The 17,336-nt window shown below is 41.5% G+C and overlaps 1 protein-coding gene across 16 annotated transcripts in view; it reads left to right on the top strand.

Moving 5' to 3' along the window:
- Positions 1-17,336, top strand: part of LOC139753355 (solute carrier family 22 member 15-like) — a 269,065-nt gene that overhangs the window by 114,500 nt on the left and 137,229 nt on the right. For 14 of the 16 annotated variants that reach the window (XM_071669728.1, XM_071669714.1, XM_071669712.1 and 11 more), the window contains 2 exons: positions 1,956-2,092; positions 5,827-6,032. In XM_071669728.1, the coding sequence (XP_071525829.1) occupies positions 5,881-6,032 (152 nt within the window). In that variant the 5' untranslated portion in view covers positions 1,956-2,092; positions 5,827-5,880. The remainder of the gene's footprint in view (positions 1-1,955; positions 2,093-5,826; positions 6,033-17,336) is intronic. The other 2 variants (XM_071669725.1, XM_071669726.1) reach the window with 1 other exon arrangement.

The raw sequence follows: 17,336 nt of genomic DNA, 5'->3' as shown, positions 1-17,336 counted from the left end.
ACTCTCATTTGCCCTCTTTTTCACCTCTTGCACCTTTATCTTGACCTCCTGCCTCTTTCTTTTATGCATCTCCCACTCATTTGCATTATTTCTTTGCAAAAATCATCCAAATGCTTCTCTCTTCTCTTTCACTTATAACCTTACTTCTTCACCCCACCACTCACTACCCTTTCTAATCTGCCCACCTCCACCGCTTCTCATGCCACAAGCATCTTTTGTGCAAGCCATCACTGCTTCCCTAAATACATCCCATTCCTCCCCACTCCCCTTATGTTCTTTGTTCTCACCTTTTTCCATTCTGTACTCAGTCTCTCCTGGTATTTCCTCAGACAAATCTCCTTCCCAAGCTCACTTACTCTCACCACTCTTTTCACCCCAACATTCTCTCTTCTTTTCCCCTCCACAAGGTAATGGGCAGACATCCCTCCAGTTGCACCTCTTAGCACATTAACATCCAGAAGTCTCTCTTTCATGTGCCTATCAATTAACATGTAATCCAACAACACTCTCTGGCCATCTCTCCTACTTACATAAGTATACTTATGTATATCTCTCTTTTTAAACCAGGTATTCCCAATCACCAGTCCTTTTTCAGCACATAAATCTACAAGCTTTTCACCATTTCCATTTACAACACTGAACACCGCATGTACACCAATTATTCCCTCAACTGCCACATTACTCACCTTTGCATTCATATCAACCATCACTATAACCTGGTCTCGTGCATTAAAGCTACTAACACACTCACTCAGCTGCTCCCAAAACACTTGCCTCTCACGATCTTTCTTCTCATGCCCAGGTGCATATGCACCAATAATCACCCATCTCTCTCCATCAACTTTCAGTTTTACCCATATCAATCTAGAGTTTACTTTCTTACGCTCTATCACATATTCCCACCACTCCTGTTTCAGGAGCAGTGCTACTCCTTCCCTCGCTCTTGTCCTCTCACTAACCCCTGACTTTACACTCAAGACATTCCCAAACCACTCTTCCCCTTTACCCTTGAGCTTTGTTTTACTCAGAGCCAAAACATCCAGGTTTCTTTCCTCAAACATACTACCTATCTCTCCTTTGTTCTCATCTTGGTTACATCCACACACATTTAAACACCCCAATCTAAGCCTTCGAGGAGGATGAGCACTCCCCGCATGACTCCTTCTGTTTCCCCTTTTAGAATGTTAAAATACAAGGAGGGGAGGGTTTCCAGCCCCCCGCTTCTGTCCCCTTTAGTCGCCTTCTACGACATGTGAGGAATGCGTGGGAAGTATTCTTTCTCCACTATCCCCAGGGATAGGGGAGATTTTAATCTTCCAGTGAGTACATAAACCTTGGAAAGTCAAGGAGATAACAGTGTTTTGAAGAGGAGTGTTGATAAGTAGAAGTAAATAGGTGGTATGGGCATTGGAGATAATGAAGGGAAGATAATAACAGGAATTACATTTGAGTAAATTTAGCTAAGGCTGAAGGTAACAAGAGAGTTAAGGAATACATATTTTGATGGTTATGTAGTAGAAATTTGCATGCAAGTATGAGATTATGGTTTGTGTCTGGGTTTCTGCATGAGTTGCCCTGCATTTTAAAAGGGAAAACTTATTAGATTGTAGAAAAAAATTACATGATTTTGTTTATGTTTGCTCCTTTATCCTTTTCCCATAACACTGTAAAGTTTTAAGTAGTGGCTTTAGTCTAAGGAAAATTGTTTTTCAGTTATACTTTTGTAGAATATATATATATATATATATATATATATATATATATATATATATATATATATATATATATATATATATATGATGATCAATAGTTCTGAGAAAAATTACTTGAACTGTACAGAATTCATATATTTATAATTTCATTTTGATAACATCATGCATATATGTATTTTAGTACATAGTTGATTACAATGAATTTCAAAATATTCCAAAAATCATTCTTTAATCTTTTCATAGGTTTGGAGCCAACATTCAAGTGTTTTGGTAAAGATGAGACAGGCAGCAGTAAACTACTCATTAATCAGTGCATTGATGACAAGTCTCAAAATTGCAAGATTATCTACACATCAAATTTCAAATCTTTTGCATCTGAGGTCAGTCTGTTTTACACTTTTTGTTGTTATGGTAACAGGGTAGCAAGTCAACCCAAGGCATTTCTTCTCACTCTTCTGCAAATTAAGTTAGAACTGGTGATCACAGTTTTGCAGAATTGACAAAAAAAATGTAAATGTATACACTTGATCCAAATCTTGTAAATGGGAAAGGAATTAAAGATAATAAGAGTATGCACAGACAACATATGGCCCCTGAGCCATACCTGGCCCAGCAAGTGACTTACTGTGGCCCCTAGCTTTTTCACTCCTAGAAAGGATCAGTTTTAGAAACATCTTATTTGGGTATATGTGTGCAAGATTGGCAACTATTGAAGCAATACCTGGTTTTGGCTAGTTACATATGACATTACTGTTTACCTTTTAACATCTTGGTAGATTTTTCTGTCCACACATGAATGGCCCTCATGTTTTCAGGTTGTTTGGAAGAACATACATAACATATACAGAATGACTAAACAACAATATAAAAGTAAATTTTTCCATGTTAGGTCCAAGAAATTGTTGCACCATCATTATTATAGGTGTTAGTTAACAGTGTTGCTACTAGGCATGTTTCATTATGATTTTTTCCTTATATATTGATGGAATGCTTATTACTCTGCATTTATTTAGTTGTGATCACTACAGGACGCATGCCATAGGTCCAAGCCACAATGGGAGGGACATATACATACAGCGTACACAAGCAGTGGCCAAAATGATACCTGTAACAGGTAAAGGGCAGCAACATCATGACATATGAAAAGGGATGGTTGGATAGAGATAGTGTCCAGTGAATTAATGAGACAGAAGGCTATCAGTTCTACTGTGGCTTACAGAGATATGGACAATGATTCACCTAAAACATGCAAGCAGTAGTCCCTACAGCAAGAAATAAAATCCCTGTAGATATGAAAAAGCTGCTGACAAGAAAAAAATTACTGTATGGCATCTATCCAACAGGCTATGCGACACCCCCTGCTTTTGAATTTAAGTATATGGGGTTTCCAGGATAGATTTGAGGATATCTTTATGCCCAATTAGTCCACCATAAAATAATACAGACATTCTTTTGTTATAAAAGATAATAAAGAATGAAAGACCAAAGAATTCTAATTATTATGAAACTTGATTATACACAACATCCTTCAACATTCCTAGTCCTCACTATTAGTTGTCCATGAAACATGAGACAAAACTGCAGGTGACATCAAATACATTGAAAAAAAACTTTGGTAATCTTATATTTATTGGTAAGTATTTATTCATATTTTATTTTACTTTGTCACTGTCTCCCGCGTTAGTGAGGCAGCACAAGGAAACAGACAAAAGAATGGCCCAACCCACCCACATACACATGTACATACATACACATCTACACACACAAATATACTTACCTATACATCTCAATGTATACATATATATACACACACAGACATATACATATATACACATGTACATAATTCATACTGTCAGCCTGTATTCATTCCCATCGCCACCCCGCCACACATGAAATAACAACCCCCTAACCCCTCATGTGTGAGAGGTAGTGCTAGGAAAAGACAACACAAGGCCACATTCATTCACACTCAGTCTCTAGCTGTCATGTAATGATGCACCGAAACCACAGCTCCCTTTCCACAACCAGGCCCCACAGAACTTTCCATGGTTTACCCCAGACGCTTCACATGCCCTGGTTCAATCCATTGACAGCACGTCGACCCCAGTATACCACATCGTTCCAATTCACTCTATTCCTTGCACACATTTCACCCTCCTGCATGTTCAGGCCCCGATCACTCAAAATCTTTTTCACTCCATCTTTCCACCTCCAGTTTGGTCTCCCACTTCTCGTTCCCTCCACCTCTGACACATATATATCCTCTTGGTCAGTCTTTCCTCACTCATTCTCTCCATGTGACCAAACCATTTCAAAACACCCTCTTTTGCTCTCTCAACCACACTCTTTATTACCACACATCTCTCTTACCCTATTATTAATTACTCAATCAAAACACCTCACACCACGTATTGTCCTCAAACATCTCATTTCCAACTCATCCACCCTCCTCCGCACAACTCTATCTATAGCCCACGCCTCGCAACCATACAACATTGTTGGAACCACTATTCCTTCAAACATACCCATTTTTGCTTTCCGAGATAATGTTCTCGGCTTCCACACATTCTTCAACGCTGCCAAAACTTTTGCCCCCTCCCCAACCGTATGATTCACTTTTGCTTCCATGGTTCCATCCACTGCCAAATCCACTCCCAGATATCTAAAACACTTCACTTCCTCCAGTATTTCTCCATTCAAACTTACCTCCCAGTTGACTTGACCCTCAACCCTATTGTACCTAATAACCTTGCTCTTATTCACATTTACTCTCAGCTTTCGTCTTTCACACACTTTACCAAACTCAGTCACCAGCTCCTGCAGTTTCTCACACGAATCAGCCACCAGCGCTGTATCATCGCGAACAACAACTGACTCACTTCCCAAGCTCTCTCATCCACAACAGACTGCATACTTGCCCCTCTTTCCAAAACTCTTGCATTCACCTCCCTAACAACCCCATCCATAAACAAATTAAACAACCATGGAGACATCACACACCCCTGCCGCAAACCTACATTCACTGAGAACCAATCTTTTTCCTCTCTTCCTATTGGTAAGTATGAGGCAGAAAGGAAAGAAGGCAGCCTGGGTCAGGAAGGAGAAACATGAAAGTCACTACTGTGATAGCTCTCTGTGCTGTTGTTGTTACTTTTTCCATGCCAACCATCTATTACTTAATCTTTTTTTTTTTTTTTTTTTTTTTTTTTCCGCTGTCTCCCGCGTTTGCGAGGTAGCCCAAGGAAACAGACGAAAGAAATGGCCCAACCCACCCCCATACACATGTATATACATACGTCCACACACGCAAATATACATACCTACACAGCTTTCCATGGTTTACCCCAGACGCTTCACATGCCTTGATTCAATCCACTGACAGCACGTCAACCCCGGTATACCACATCGCTCCAATTCACTCTATTCCTTGCCCTCCTTTCACCCTCCTGCATGTTCAGGCCCCGATCACACAAATCTTTTTCACTCCATCTTTCCACCTCCAATTTGGTCTCCCTCTTCTCCTCGTTCCCTCCACCTCCGACACATATATCCTCTTGGTCAATCTTTCCTCACTCATTCTCTCCACGTGCCCGAACCATTTCAAAACACCCTCTTCTGCTCTCTCAACCACGCTCTTTTTATTTCCACACATCTCTCTTACCCTTACGTTACTTACTCGATCAAACCACCTCACACCACACATTGTCCTCAAACATCTCATTTCCAGCACATCCATCCTCCTGCGCACAACTCTATCCATAGCCCACGCCTCGCAACCATACAACATTGTTGGAACCACTATTCCTTCAAACATACCCATTTTTGCTTTCCAAGATAATGTTCTCGACTTCCACACATTCTTCAAGGCTCCCAGAATTTTCGCCCCCTCCCCTACCCTATGATCCACTTCCGCTTCCATGGTTCCATCCGCTGCCAGATCCACTCCCAGATATCTAAAACACTTCACTTCCTCCAGTAAACCTCCTATTTTGAAGGACTTTAGATGCTAAAGATGAATTTATTGTATTTTTGTTTCTTGTTTTAATGATTATTTAGTGTAAAACTTTATCAGATTTTATTCCTTATTTTTATATGAGTTCTGATGTCTCCACAGTGGAACCTGATATGTAGTGATAAATATAAAGTGGCTTTGGTGCAAACAATATGGATGACAGGTGTGATGACAGGGGCACTCTTGCTTGGAGGTGTGGCGGATGCAGTAGGGCGACTTAAGACACTTATGATGGCGGTCATGGGAACTATAGCTTTTGAAGGTTTCAGTGCCTTTGCTCCAACATTCATCATAATGACTGGACTGAGGTAAGCAGTGAATGAATTTTTAGCTTATAAGATTCCAGATAAAAATGTTTTTAAGGGTCTGAGCTTATCACCAAGCATTGATTTTGTTTGGATTATGGTTCCTTTTCTTTGTTTGTACTTCTTAGTGTATCTTGTACTGTAACTCATTGACTGTGGCTTCTCTAGATATTTCATGTACCCCAGTTACAGCAGTTTTCAGTAAATAAGAAAAAATAAATGTGCTTGCTTTACCGTCTAAAAAGTTTTTTCCTGGAAAGTATGAGATATACATTGTCCCCCACAAGCTACACACCAAAAAAAAAAAAAAGAAAAAAAAAGACAACCACTCTCAAACAGTAGAAATTAGAGAACAATTCTAAACTCTAGACAAACCTATCACCAACGTAATCACTACAAAAGTGACTAAAAATTGGTATTACTTCCACAACACAGTTAGTCACATGACCCACAGCACCCTACTCTGGCACATACTAAAGGAAGTCCATTTTTATTGCACCATTCCAGCCCCCATTCATGAAGCACTCTTGACCCATTCCATTGAAATCAAAAATCACCCGCAAACTAACCTCATCCCTAATCAGCAATGTCATCAAAATTAACATTCAATCCTTCAATAAGTAACTGCTCACACACCTTTCACTTCCACTGATACAAAACTCTTAGAACTCTCCTACTACACGCCCTGATGATATATCAAAATCTCCCATAAAATACTAAAGCCATCTTGCAACCCAAGAACTTACAGATATCTTCAACTACACAACACCATACCCAACATCTGGAAATTCCAACATAATACCAGCTAAAAAGAGTGGTTTGGGAATATCTTGGGAGTAAAGTAAGGGGTTAGTGAGAGGATGAGAGCAAGGGAAGGAGTAGCACTACTCCTGAAACAGGAGTGGTGGGAGTATGTAATAGAGTGCAAGAAAGTAAACTCTAGATTGATATGGGTAAAACTGGAAGTTGATGGAGAGAGATGGGTGATTATTGGTGCATATGCACTTGGGCATGAGAAGAAAGATCATGAGGCAAGTGTTTTGGGAGCAGCTGAGTGAGTGTGTTAGTAGTTCTGATGCACGAGACCAGGTTATAGTGATGGGTGATTTGAATGCAAACGTGAGTAATGAGGCAGTTGAGGGAATAATTGGTGTACATGGGGTGTTCAGTGTTGTAAATGGAAATGGTGAAGAGCTTGTAGATTTATGTGCTGAAAAAGGACTGGTGATTGGGAATACCTGGTTTAAAAAGAGAGATATACATAAGTATACCTATGTAAGTAGGAGAGATGGCCAGAGAGTGTTGTTGGATTCCATGTTAATTGATAGGCACATGAAAGAGAGACTTTTGGATGTTAAATGTGCTGACAGGTGCAACTGGAGGGATGTCTGATCATTATCTTGTGGAGGTGAAGGTGAAGATTTGTAGAGGTTTTCAGAAAAGAAGAGAGAATGTTGGGGTGAAGAGAGTAGTGAGAGTACGTGAGCTTGGAAAGGAGACTTGTGTGAGGAAGTACCAGGAGAGACTGAGTACAGAATGGAATTTAGGGAAGCAGTGATAGCTTGTGCAAAAGATGCTTGTGGCATGAGAAGCATGGGAGGTGGGCAGATTAGAAAGGGTAGTGAGTGGTGGGATGAAGAAGTAAGATTATTAATGAAAGAGAAGAGAGAGGCATTTAGACAATTTTTGCAGGGAAATAATGCAAATGACTGGGAGATGTATAAAAGAAAGAGGCAGGAGGTCACGATAAAGGTGCAAGAGGTGAAAAAGAGGGCAAATGAGAGTTGGGGTAAGAGAGTATCATTAGATTTTAGGGAGAATAAAAAGATGTTTTGGAAGGAGGTAAATAAAGTGCGTAAGATATGGGAACAAATGAGAACATCGGTGAAGGAGGCTAATGGGGAGGTGATAACAAGTGGTGGTGATGTGAGGAGATGGAGTGAGTATTTTGAAGGTTTGTTGAATGTGTTTGATGATAGAGTGGCAGATATAGGGTGTTTTGGTCGAGGTGGTGTGTAAAGTGAGAGTGTTAGGGAAAATGATTTGGTAAACAGAGAAGAGGTAGTAAAAGCTTTGCGGAAGATGGCAGCAGGTTTGGATGGTATTGCAGTGGAATTTATTAAAAAAAGGGGGTGACTGTATTGTTGACTGGTTGGTAAGGGTATTTAATGTATGTATGACTCATGGTGAGGTGCCTGAGGATTGGCGGAATGCTTGCATAGTGCCATTGTACAAAGGCAAATGGGATAAAACCGAGTGCTGAAATTACACAGGTATAAGTTTGTTGAGTATTCCTGGAAAATTATATGAGAGGGTATTGATTAAGTGGTGATGTGAGAAGGAGATGGAGTGAGTATTTTGAAGGTTTGTTGAATGTGTTTGATGATAGAGTGGCAGATATAGGGTGTCTTGGTCAAGGTGGTGAGCAAAGTGAGAGGGTTAGGGAAAATGATTTGGTAAATAGAGAAGAGGTAGTAAAAGCTTTACGGAAGATGAAAGTCGGCAAAGCAGCAGGTTTGAATGGTATTGCAGTGGAATTTATTAAAAAAGGGGGTGACTGTATTGTTGACTGGTTCGTAAGGCTATTTAATGTATGTATGATTCATGGTGAGGTGCCTGAGGATCGGCGGAATGCTTGCATAGTGCCATTGTACAAAGACAAAGAGGATAAGAGTGAGTGCTCAAATTACAGAGGTATAAGTTTGTTGAGTATTCCTGGGAAATTATATGGGAGGGTATTGATTGAAAGGGTGAAGGCGTGTAGAGAGCATCAGATTGGGGAAGAGCAGTGTGGTTTCAGAAGTGGTAGAGGATGTGTGGATCAGGTGTTTGCTTTGAAGAATGTATGTGAGAAATACTTAGAAAAACAAATGGATTTGTATGTAGCATTTATGGATCTGGAGAAGGCATATGATAGAGTTGATAGAGATGCTCTGTGGAAGGTTTTAAGAATATATGGTGTGGGAGGCAAGTTGTTAGAAGCAGTGAAAAGTTTTTATCGAGGATGTAAGGCATGTGTACGTGTAGGAAGAGAGGAAAGTGATTGGTTCTCAGTGAATGTAGGTTTGCGGCAAGGGTGTGTGATGTCTCTATGGTTGTTTAATTTGTTTATGGATGGGGTTGTTAGGGAGGTGAATGCAAGAGTTTTGGAAAGAGGGGCAAGTATGCAGTCTGTTGTGGATGAGAGAGCTTGGGAAGTGAGTCAGTTGTTGTTAGCTGATGATACAGCGCTGGTGGCTGATTCATGTAAGAAACTGTAGAAGCTGGTGACTGAGTTTGGTTAAGTGTGTGAAAGAAGAAAGTTAAGAGTAAATGTGAATAAGAGCAAGGTTATTAGGTACAGTAGGGTTGAGGGTCAAGTCAATTGGGAGGTAAGTTTGAATGGAGAAAAACTGGAGGAAGTAAAGTGTTTTAGATATCTGGGAGTGGATCTGGCAGCGGATGGAACCATGGAAGCGGAAGTGAATCCTAGGGTGGGGAGGGGGCGAAAATTCTGGGAGACTTGAAGAATGTTTCGAAGTCGAGAACATTATCTCGGAAAGCAAATATGGGTGTGTTTGAAGGAATAGTGGTTCCAACAATGTTGTATGGTTGCGAGGCGTGGGCTATGGATAGAGTTGTGCGCAGGAGGGTTGATGTGCTGGAAATGAAATGTTTGAGGACAATATGTAGTGTGAGGTGGTTTGATCGAGTAAGTAATGTAAGGGTGAGAGAGATGTGTGGAAATAAAAAGAGTGTGGTTGAGAGAGCAGAAGAGGGTGTTTTGAAATGGATTGGTCACATGGAGAGAATGAGTGGGGAAAGATTGACCAAGAGGATATATGTGTCAGAGGTGGAGGGAACGAGGAGAAGTGGGAGACCAAATTGGAGGTGGAAAGATGGAGTGAAAAAGATTTTGAGTGATCGGGGCCTGAACATGCAGGAGGGTGAAAGGCGTGCAAGGAATAGAGTGAATTGGAACAATGTGGTATACCAGGGTCGATGTGCTGTCAATGGATTGAACCAGGGCATGTGAAGCATCTGGGGTAAACCATGCAAAGTGTGTGGGGCCTGGATGTGGAAAGGGAGCTGTGGTTTCGGTGCATTATTACATGACAGCTAGAGACTGAGTGTGAACGAATGGGGCCTTTGGTGTCTTTCCTAGGGCTATCTCACACACATGAGGGGGGAGGGGGTTGTTATTCCATGTGTGGCGAAGTGGCGATGGGAACAAATAAAGGCAGACAGTATGAATTATGTACATGTGTATATATGTATATGTCTGCGTGTGTATATATATGTGTACATTGAGATGTATAGGTATGTATATTGTGCGTGTGTGGACATGTATGTATATACATGTGTATGTGGGCGGGTTGGGCCATTCTTTCGTCTGTTTCCTTGCGCTACCTCGCTAACGCGGGAGACAGCGACAAAGCAAAATAAATAAATGAAATAATTGATTAAGAGGATGAAGGCATGTACAGAGCATCAGATTGGGGAAGAGCAGTGTTGTTTCAGAAGTGGTAGAGGATGTGTGGATCAGGTGTTTGCTTTGAAGAATGTATGTGAGAAATACTTAGAAAAGCAAATGGATTTGTATGTAGCATTTATGGATCCGGAGAAAGCATATGATAGAGTTGATAGATATGCTCTGTGGAAGGTTTTAAGAATACATGGTGTGGGAGGCAAGTTGTTAGAAGCAGTGAAAAGCTTTTATCAATGATGTAAGGCATATGTACGAGTAGGAAGTGAGGAAAGTGATTGGTTTTCAGTGAATGTTGGAACCATGGAAGTGGAGTGAGAGACAGTGTGGGGGAGGGGGCAAAGGCTCTGGGAGCGTTGAGGAATGTGTGGAAAGGGAGAACGCTATCTCGGAGAGCTAAAATGGGTATGTTTGAAGGAATAGTGGTTACAACAATGTTATATGGTTGTGAGGAATGGGCTATAGATAGGGTCGTGTGGAGGAGGGTGGTTTTGTTGGAAATGAAATGTTGGAGGACAATATGAGGTGTGAGGTGGTTTGATCGAGTAAGCAATGTAAGGGTAAGAGAGATGTGTTGTAATAAAAAGAGTGTGGTTGAGAAAGCAGAAGAGAGTGTGTTGAAATGGTTTGGACACATGGAGAGAATGAGTGAGAAAAGATTGACAAAGAGGATACATGTGTCAAAGGTGGAGGGAAGAAGGAGAAGTGGGAGACCAAATTGGAGGTGGAAGGATGAAGTGAAAAAGACTTTGAGCAAGTGAGGCCTGAAGATACAGGAGGGTGAAAGATGTGCAGGGAATAAAGTGAACTGGAACATTGTGGTATTCCGGGGTCTACGTGTTGTCAGTGGATTGAACCAGGGCATGTAAAGTGTCTGGAGTAAACCATGGAAAGGTCTGTGGGGCCTGGATATATACAGATATCTAGGAGTGGACTTAGCAGTGGATGGAACCATGAAGTGGAAGTGAGTCACAGGATGGGGGAGGGGGTGAAGGTTCTGGGAGTATTGAAGAATGTGCGGAGGGCTAGAACGTTATCTCGGAGAGCAAAAATGGGTATGTTTGAAGGAACAGTGGTCCCAACAATGTTATAAGGTTGTGAGGCATGGGCTATAGACAAGGTTGTGTGGAGGAGGGTGGATGTGTTGGAAGTGAAATGTTTGAGGACAATATATGGTGTGAGGTGGTTTGATCAAGTAAGTAGTAGAGATGTGTGGTAATAAAAAGAGTGTGGTTGAGAGAGCAGAAGAGGATATGTTGTAATGGTCTGGACACATGGAGAGCATGAGTGAGGAAAGATTGACAAAAAGGATATATGTGTCAGAGGTATAGGGAACAAAGAGAAGAGGGAGACCAAATCGGAGGTGGAAGGGTGGAGTGAAAAAGATTTTGAGTGATCGGGGCCTGAACATACAGGAGGGTGAAAGGCATTCAAGGAATAGAGTGAATTGGAACAAAGTGGTATACTGGGGTCGATGTGCTGTCAGTAGACTGAACCAGGGCATGTGAAGTGTATGGGGTTAACCATGGAAAGGTCTGTGGGGCCTGGATGTGGAAAGAGAGCTGTGGTTTCAGTGCATTACACATAACAGCTAAAGACTGAGAGAGAACAAATTTGACCTTTTTATCTTTTCTTGGTACTCCCTCACTGGAGGGGTGGGGGATGCTGTTTCCTGTGTGGCAGGGTAGCAGTGGGAATGGGTGATGCTGCAAGTATGAATATGTACATATGTAAGTATATGTTTATGTATGTATATGTATGTATATGTGCGTGTGTGGGCATTTATTTATTTATATGTGTATATGAGTGGTTGGGCCATTCTTTGTCTGTTTCCTTGCTCTGCCTTGCTGATGCAGGAAACAGCAATTAAGTATAATGAATATATATTATCCCTATGGATAGGGGAGAAAGACAACTTCCCATGTATTCTCCACGTGTCGTTGAAGGTGACTAATGGGGGCAGGAGTTGGGTCTGTAACCCTACCCTCCTGGTTATTTCACTTTCTGATAAAGGAAAAGGAGTCAATCGGGGAGTGCTCATCCTCCTCGAAAGCTCAGACTGGGGTGTCTGAATGTGCGTGGATGTTACCAAGATGAGAAGAAAGGAGAGATAGGTAGAATGTTTCAGGAAAGAAACCTGGATGTTTGTTCTTGCTCTGAGTGAAACGAAGCTCATGTGGAAAGGGGAAGAGTGGTTTGGGAAAGTCTTAGAAGTAAAGTCAGGGGTTGGTGAGAGAACAAGAGCTAAGGAAGTAGTAGCATTACTCTTGAAGCAAAAGTTATGGGAGTATGTGATAAAGTGATAGACAGTACATTCTAGATTGATGTGGGTAAAACTGAAAGCTGATAGAGGTGGGTGATTATTGGTGCTTATGCACCTAGTCATGAGAAGAAAGATCATGAAAGATCATGTTTTGGGAGCAGCTAGGTGAGTGTGTCAGCGATTTTGATGCATGAGACTGGGTTTTAGTGATGCTTGATTTAAATGTAAAGGTGAGTAATGTGGCAGTTGAGGGTATAATTGATGTGTGTGGGATATTCAGTGTTGTGAATGGAAATGTGTGCTGAAAAAAAACTGTTGATTGGGAATACCTGGTTTAGATATAGAGATATACATAAGTATATGTATGTGAGAAGGAGAGATGGTCAAAGGGCATTATTGGATTAAATCTTAATTGATAGGTGTGTAAAAGAGAGACTTTTGGATGTTAATGTGCTGAGAGGGGCAGCTTGGAGGGATATCTGATCACTCTCTTGTGGAGGTGAAGGTGAAGATTTATAGAAGTCTTCAAAAAAAAAAAAAAGAATGTTAGGGAGAAGAGAGTGGTGAGAGTAAGTTAGCTAGGAAAGGAGACTTGTGTAAGGAAGTACCAGGAGAGATTGAGTGCAGAATAGCAAAAGGCGAGAGCAAATAATGTGAGGGGAGTGGGTGAGGAATGGGATGTATTCAGGGAAGAAGTGATGTCTCATGCAAAAGATGCAAGTGGCATGAGAAAGGTGGGTAGAACAGAAAGAGTAGGGAGTGGTGGGATGAAGAAGTAAAGTTGTTAGTGAAAAAGAATAGAGAGGCGTTTGGACGATACTTGCAAGGAAGGAGTGCAAATGATGTATAAAAGAAAGCAACAGGAGGTTAAGAGAAAGGTGCAAGGGTTGAAAAAGAGGGCAAATGAGAGATGGGGTGAGAAAGTATCATTATACTTTAGGGAAAATAAAGAGATCTTTTGGAAGGAGGTAAATAACGTGCATAAGACAAGAGAACAATGAGAACATTGGTGAAGGGGGCAGGTGAGGAATTAATACCAAGTAGTGATGAAGTGAGAAGATGGAGTGAGTATTTTGAAGGTTTGTTGAATAAGTTTGATGATATAATGACAGATATAGGGTGGTCTGGTTGGGGTGGTGGGCAAAGTGAGAGGGTCAGGGAGAATGGTTTGGTTAAGAGAGAAGAGGTAGTGAAAGCTTTTTGAAAGATGAAATCCGGCTTGGCGGCAGGTGTGGACGGTATTGCTGTAGAGTCTATTAAAATTTGGGGTGACTGTGTTGTTGATTGGTTGGTAAGGATATTCAGTGTATGTATGGATCATGGTGAAGTGCCTGAGGATTGGCAAAATGCATGCATAGTGCCCTTGTACAAAGGCAAAGGGGATAAAGATGAGTGTTCAAACTACAGAGCATAAGTTTGTTGAGTATTCCTGGGAAATTATAAGAGAGGGTATTGATTGAATGGGTAAAGGCATGTACAAAGCATCAGACTGTGGGGGAGTACTGTGGTTTCATAAGTGGTACAGGATATGTGGATCAGGTGTTTGCTTTGAAGACTATGTGTGAGAAATACTCAGAAAAACAGATGGATTTGTATGTGGCATTTATGGATCTGGAGAAGTCATATAATAGGGTCTCAAAAGTATATGGTGTGGGAGGTTAGTTGATAGAAGCAGTGAAAACTTTTTACCAAGGATGTAAGGCATGTGTATGAGTAGGATGGGAGGAGAGTGATTGGTTCCAAGTGAATGTTGGTCTGCAGCAGGGGTGTGTAATGTCCCCATGGTTGTGGAATTTGTTTATGGATGGGGTGGTTAGGGAGGTAAATGCAAAAGTTTTGGTGAGAGGGGTGAGTATGCAGTCTTTTGTGGATGAGAGGGTTTGGGAAGTCAGTCAGTTGTTGTTTGCTGATGATACAGCTCTAGTAGTTGACTGAAGTGAGAAACTGCAGAAACTTGTGACTGAGTTTGGAAAAGTTTATGAAAGGAGAAAGTTGGGAGTAAATGTGAATAAGAGGAAGGTTATTAGGGTTAATTAGGTTGAGGGACCAGTTAATTGGGATGTAAGTTTGAATGGAGAAAAACTGGAGGAAGTGAAGTGTTTTAGATACCTGGGAGTGGGCTTAGCAGTGAATAGAATCATGGAAGCAGAAGTGAGTCACATGGTGGGGAAGGGGGTGAAGGTTCTTGGAGCAATGAAGAATGTGTGGGAGGAGAGAACATTATCTTGGAGAGCAAAAACAGGTGTGTTTAAAGGAATAGTAGTTCCAGCAATATTATATGATAGTGAGGCATGGGCTATAGACAGGGTTGTATGCAGGAGGGTGGTTTTGTTGGAAAGGAAATGTTTGAGAACAACATGTGGTGTGAGGTGGTTTGATCGAGTAAGTAATGAAAGGGTAAGAGAGATGTGTGGAAATAAAAAGTGTGGTTAAGAGAGCAGAAGAGGGTGTGTTGAAATGGTTTGGGCATATGGAGAGAATGAGTGACGAGAGATTGACAAAGAGGATATATTAGTTGTGATGAAGTAGAGGGAACAAGAAGTGGGAGAACAAATTGAAGGTGGAAGGATGGAGTGAAAAAGATTTTGAGCAATTGGGGCCTGAACATAAAGGAGAGTAAGAGGCATGCAAGGAGTAGTGTGAATTGGAACGATGTGGTATACCAGGATCAATGTGTTGACATTGGACTGAACCAGGGCATGTGAAATATCTGGGGTGAACCATGGAAAGGTGTGTGGGGCCTGGATTTGGATAGGGAGCTGTGGTTTCGGTGCAGTACACAGTGATAATTAGAGACTGAGTGTGAACGAATGTGACCTTTTTTTTGTCTGTTTTCCTGGTGCTACTATGCTCAAGCAGATGGTTTGAATGTAGTTTCCTGTGTTGCGGTGTGGCGATGGGAACGGATGAAGGCAAGCAAGTATGAATATGCACATGTGTATATATGTATAGGTCTGTGTATGTGTATGTATACATGTGTATATGTTGATATGTATATGTATGTATATGTGCACATATGGGCAATTATCCCTATCCCTGGGGATAAGGCAGAAAGAATACTTCCCATGCATTCCTTATCCCTGGGGATAGGGGAGAAAGAATACTTCCCACGCATTCCTCATGTGTCGTAGGAGGTGACTAAAGGGGACAAGAGCGGGGGGTAGAAACCCTCCCCTCCTTGTATTTTAACTTTCTAAAAGGGGAAACAGAAGAAGAAGTCACGCAGGGAGTGCTCATCCTCCTTGAAGGCTCAGATTGGGGTGTCTAAATGTGTGTGGATGTAATCAAGATGAGAAAAAGGTGAGATAGGTAGTATGTTTGAGGAAAGGAACCTGGATGTTTTGGCTCTGAGTGAAACGAAGCTCAAAGGTAAAGGGGAAGAGTGGTTTGGGAATGTCTTGGGAGTGAAGTCAGGGGTTAATGAGAGGACAAGAGCAAGGGAAGGAGTAGCACTACTGAAACAGGAGTGGTGGGAGTATGTGATAGAGTGTAAGAAAGTAAACTCTACATTGATATAGGTAAAACTGAAAGTTGATGGAGAGAGAACGGTGATTGTGATTATTGGTGCATATGCACCTGGGCATGAGAAGAAAGATCATGAGAGGCAAGTGTTTTGGGAGCAGCTGAATGAGTGTGTTAGTGGTTTTGATGCACAAGACCGGGTTTTAGTGATGGGTGATTTGAATGCAAAGGTGAGTAATGTGGCAGTTGAGGGAATAATTGGTATACATGGGGTGTTCAGTGTTGTAAATGGAAATGGTGAAGAGCTTGTAGATTTATGTGCTGAAAAAGGACTGGTGATTGGGAATACCTGGTTTAAAAAGAGACATATACATAAGTATACATATGTAAGTAGGAGAGATGGCCAGAGAGCGTTATTGGATTATGTGTTAATTGACAGGCGCACGAAAGAGAGACTTTTGGATGTTATTGTGCTGAGAGGTGCAACTGGAGGGATGTCTGATCATTATCTTGTGAAGGCAAAGGTGAAGATTTGTAGAGTTTTCAGAAAAGAAGAGAGAATGTTGGGGTGAAGAGAGTGGTGAGAGTAAGTGAGCTTGGGAAAGAGACTTGTGTGAGGAAGTACCAGGAGAGACTGAGTACAGAATGGAAAAAGGTGAGAACAAAGGAGGTAAGGGGAGTGGGGGAGGAATGGGATGTATTTAGGGAAGCAGTGATGGCTTGCTCAAAAGATGCTTGTGGCATGAGAAGCGTGGGAGGTGGGCAGATTAGAAAGGGTAGTGAGTGGTGGGATGAAGAAGTAAGATTATTAGTGAAAGAGAAGAGAGAGGCATTTGGATGATTTTTGCAGGGGAATAATGCAAATGAGTGGGAGATGTATAAAAGAAAGAGGTAGGAGGTCAAGAGAAAGGTGCAAGAGATGAAAAAGAGGGCAAATGAGAGTTGTGGTGAGAGAGTATCATTAAATTTTAGGGAGACTAAAAAGGTGTTTTGGAAGGAGGTAAATAAAGTGCACAAGACAAGGGAACAAATGGGAACTTCAGTGAAGGGGGCTAATGGGGAGGTGATAACAAGTACTGGTGATGTGAGAAGGAGATGGAGTGAGTATTTTGAAGGT

Source organism: Panulirus ornatus, chromosome 14, assembly GCF_036320965.1.
Source record: "Panulirus ornatus isolate Po-2019 chromosome 14, ASM3632096v1, whole genome shotgun sequence".
NCBI classification, from domain to species: domain Eukaryota; kingdom Metazoa; phylum Arthropoda; class Malacostraca; order Decapoda; family Palinuridae; genus Panulirus; species Panulirus ornatus.
This window is presented reverse-complemented; position numbering and strand designations above follow the sequence as displayed.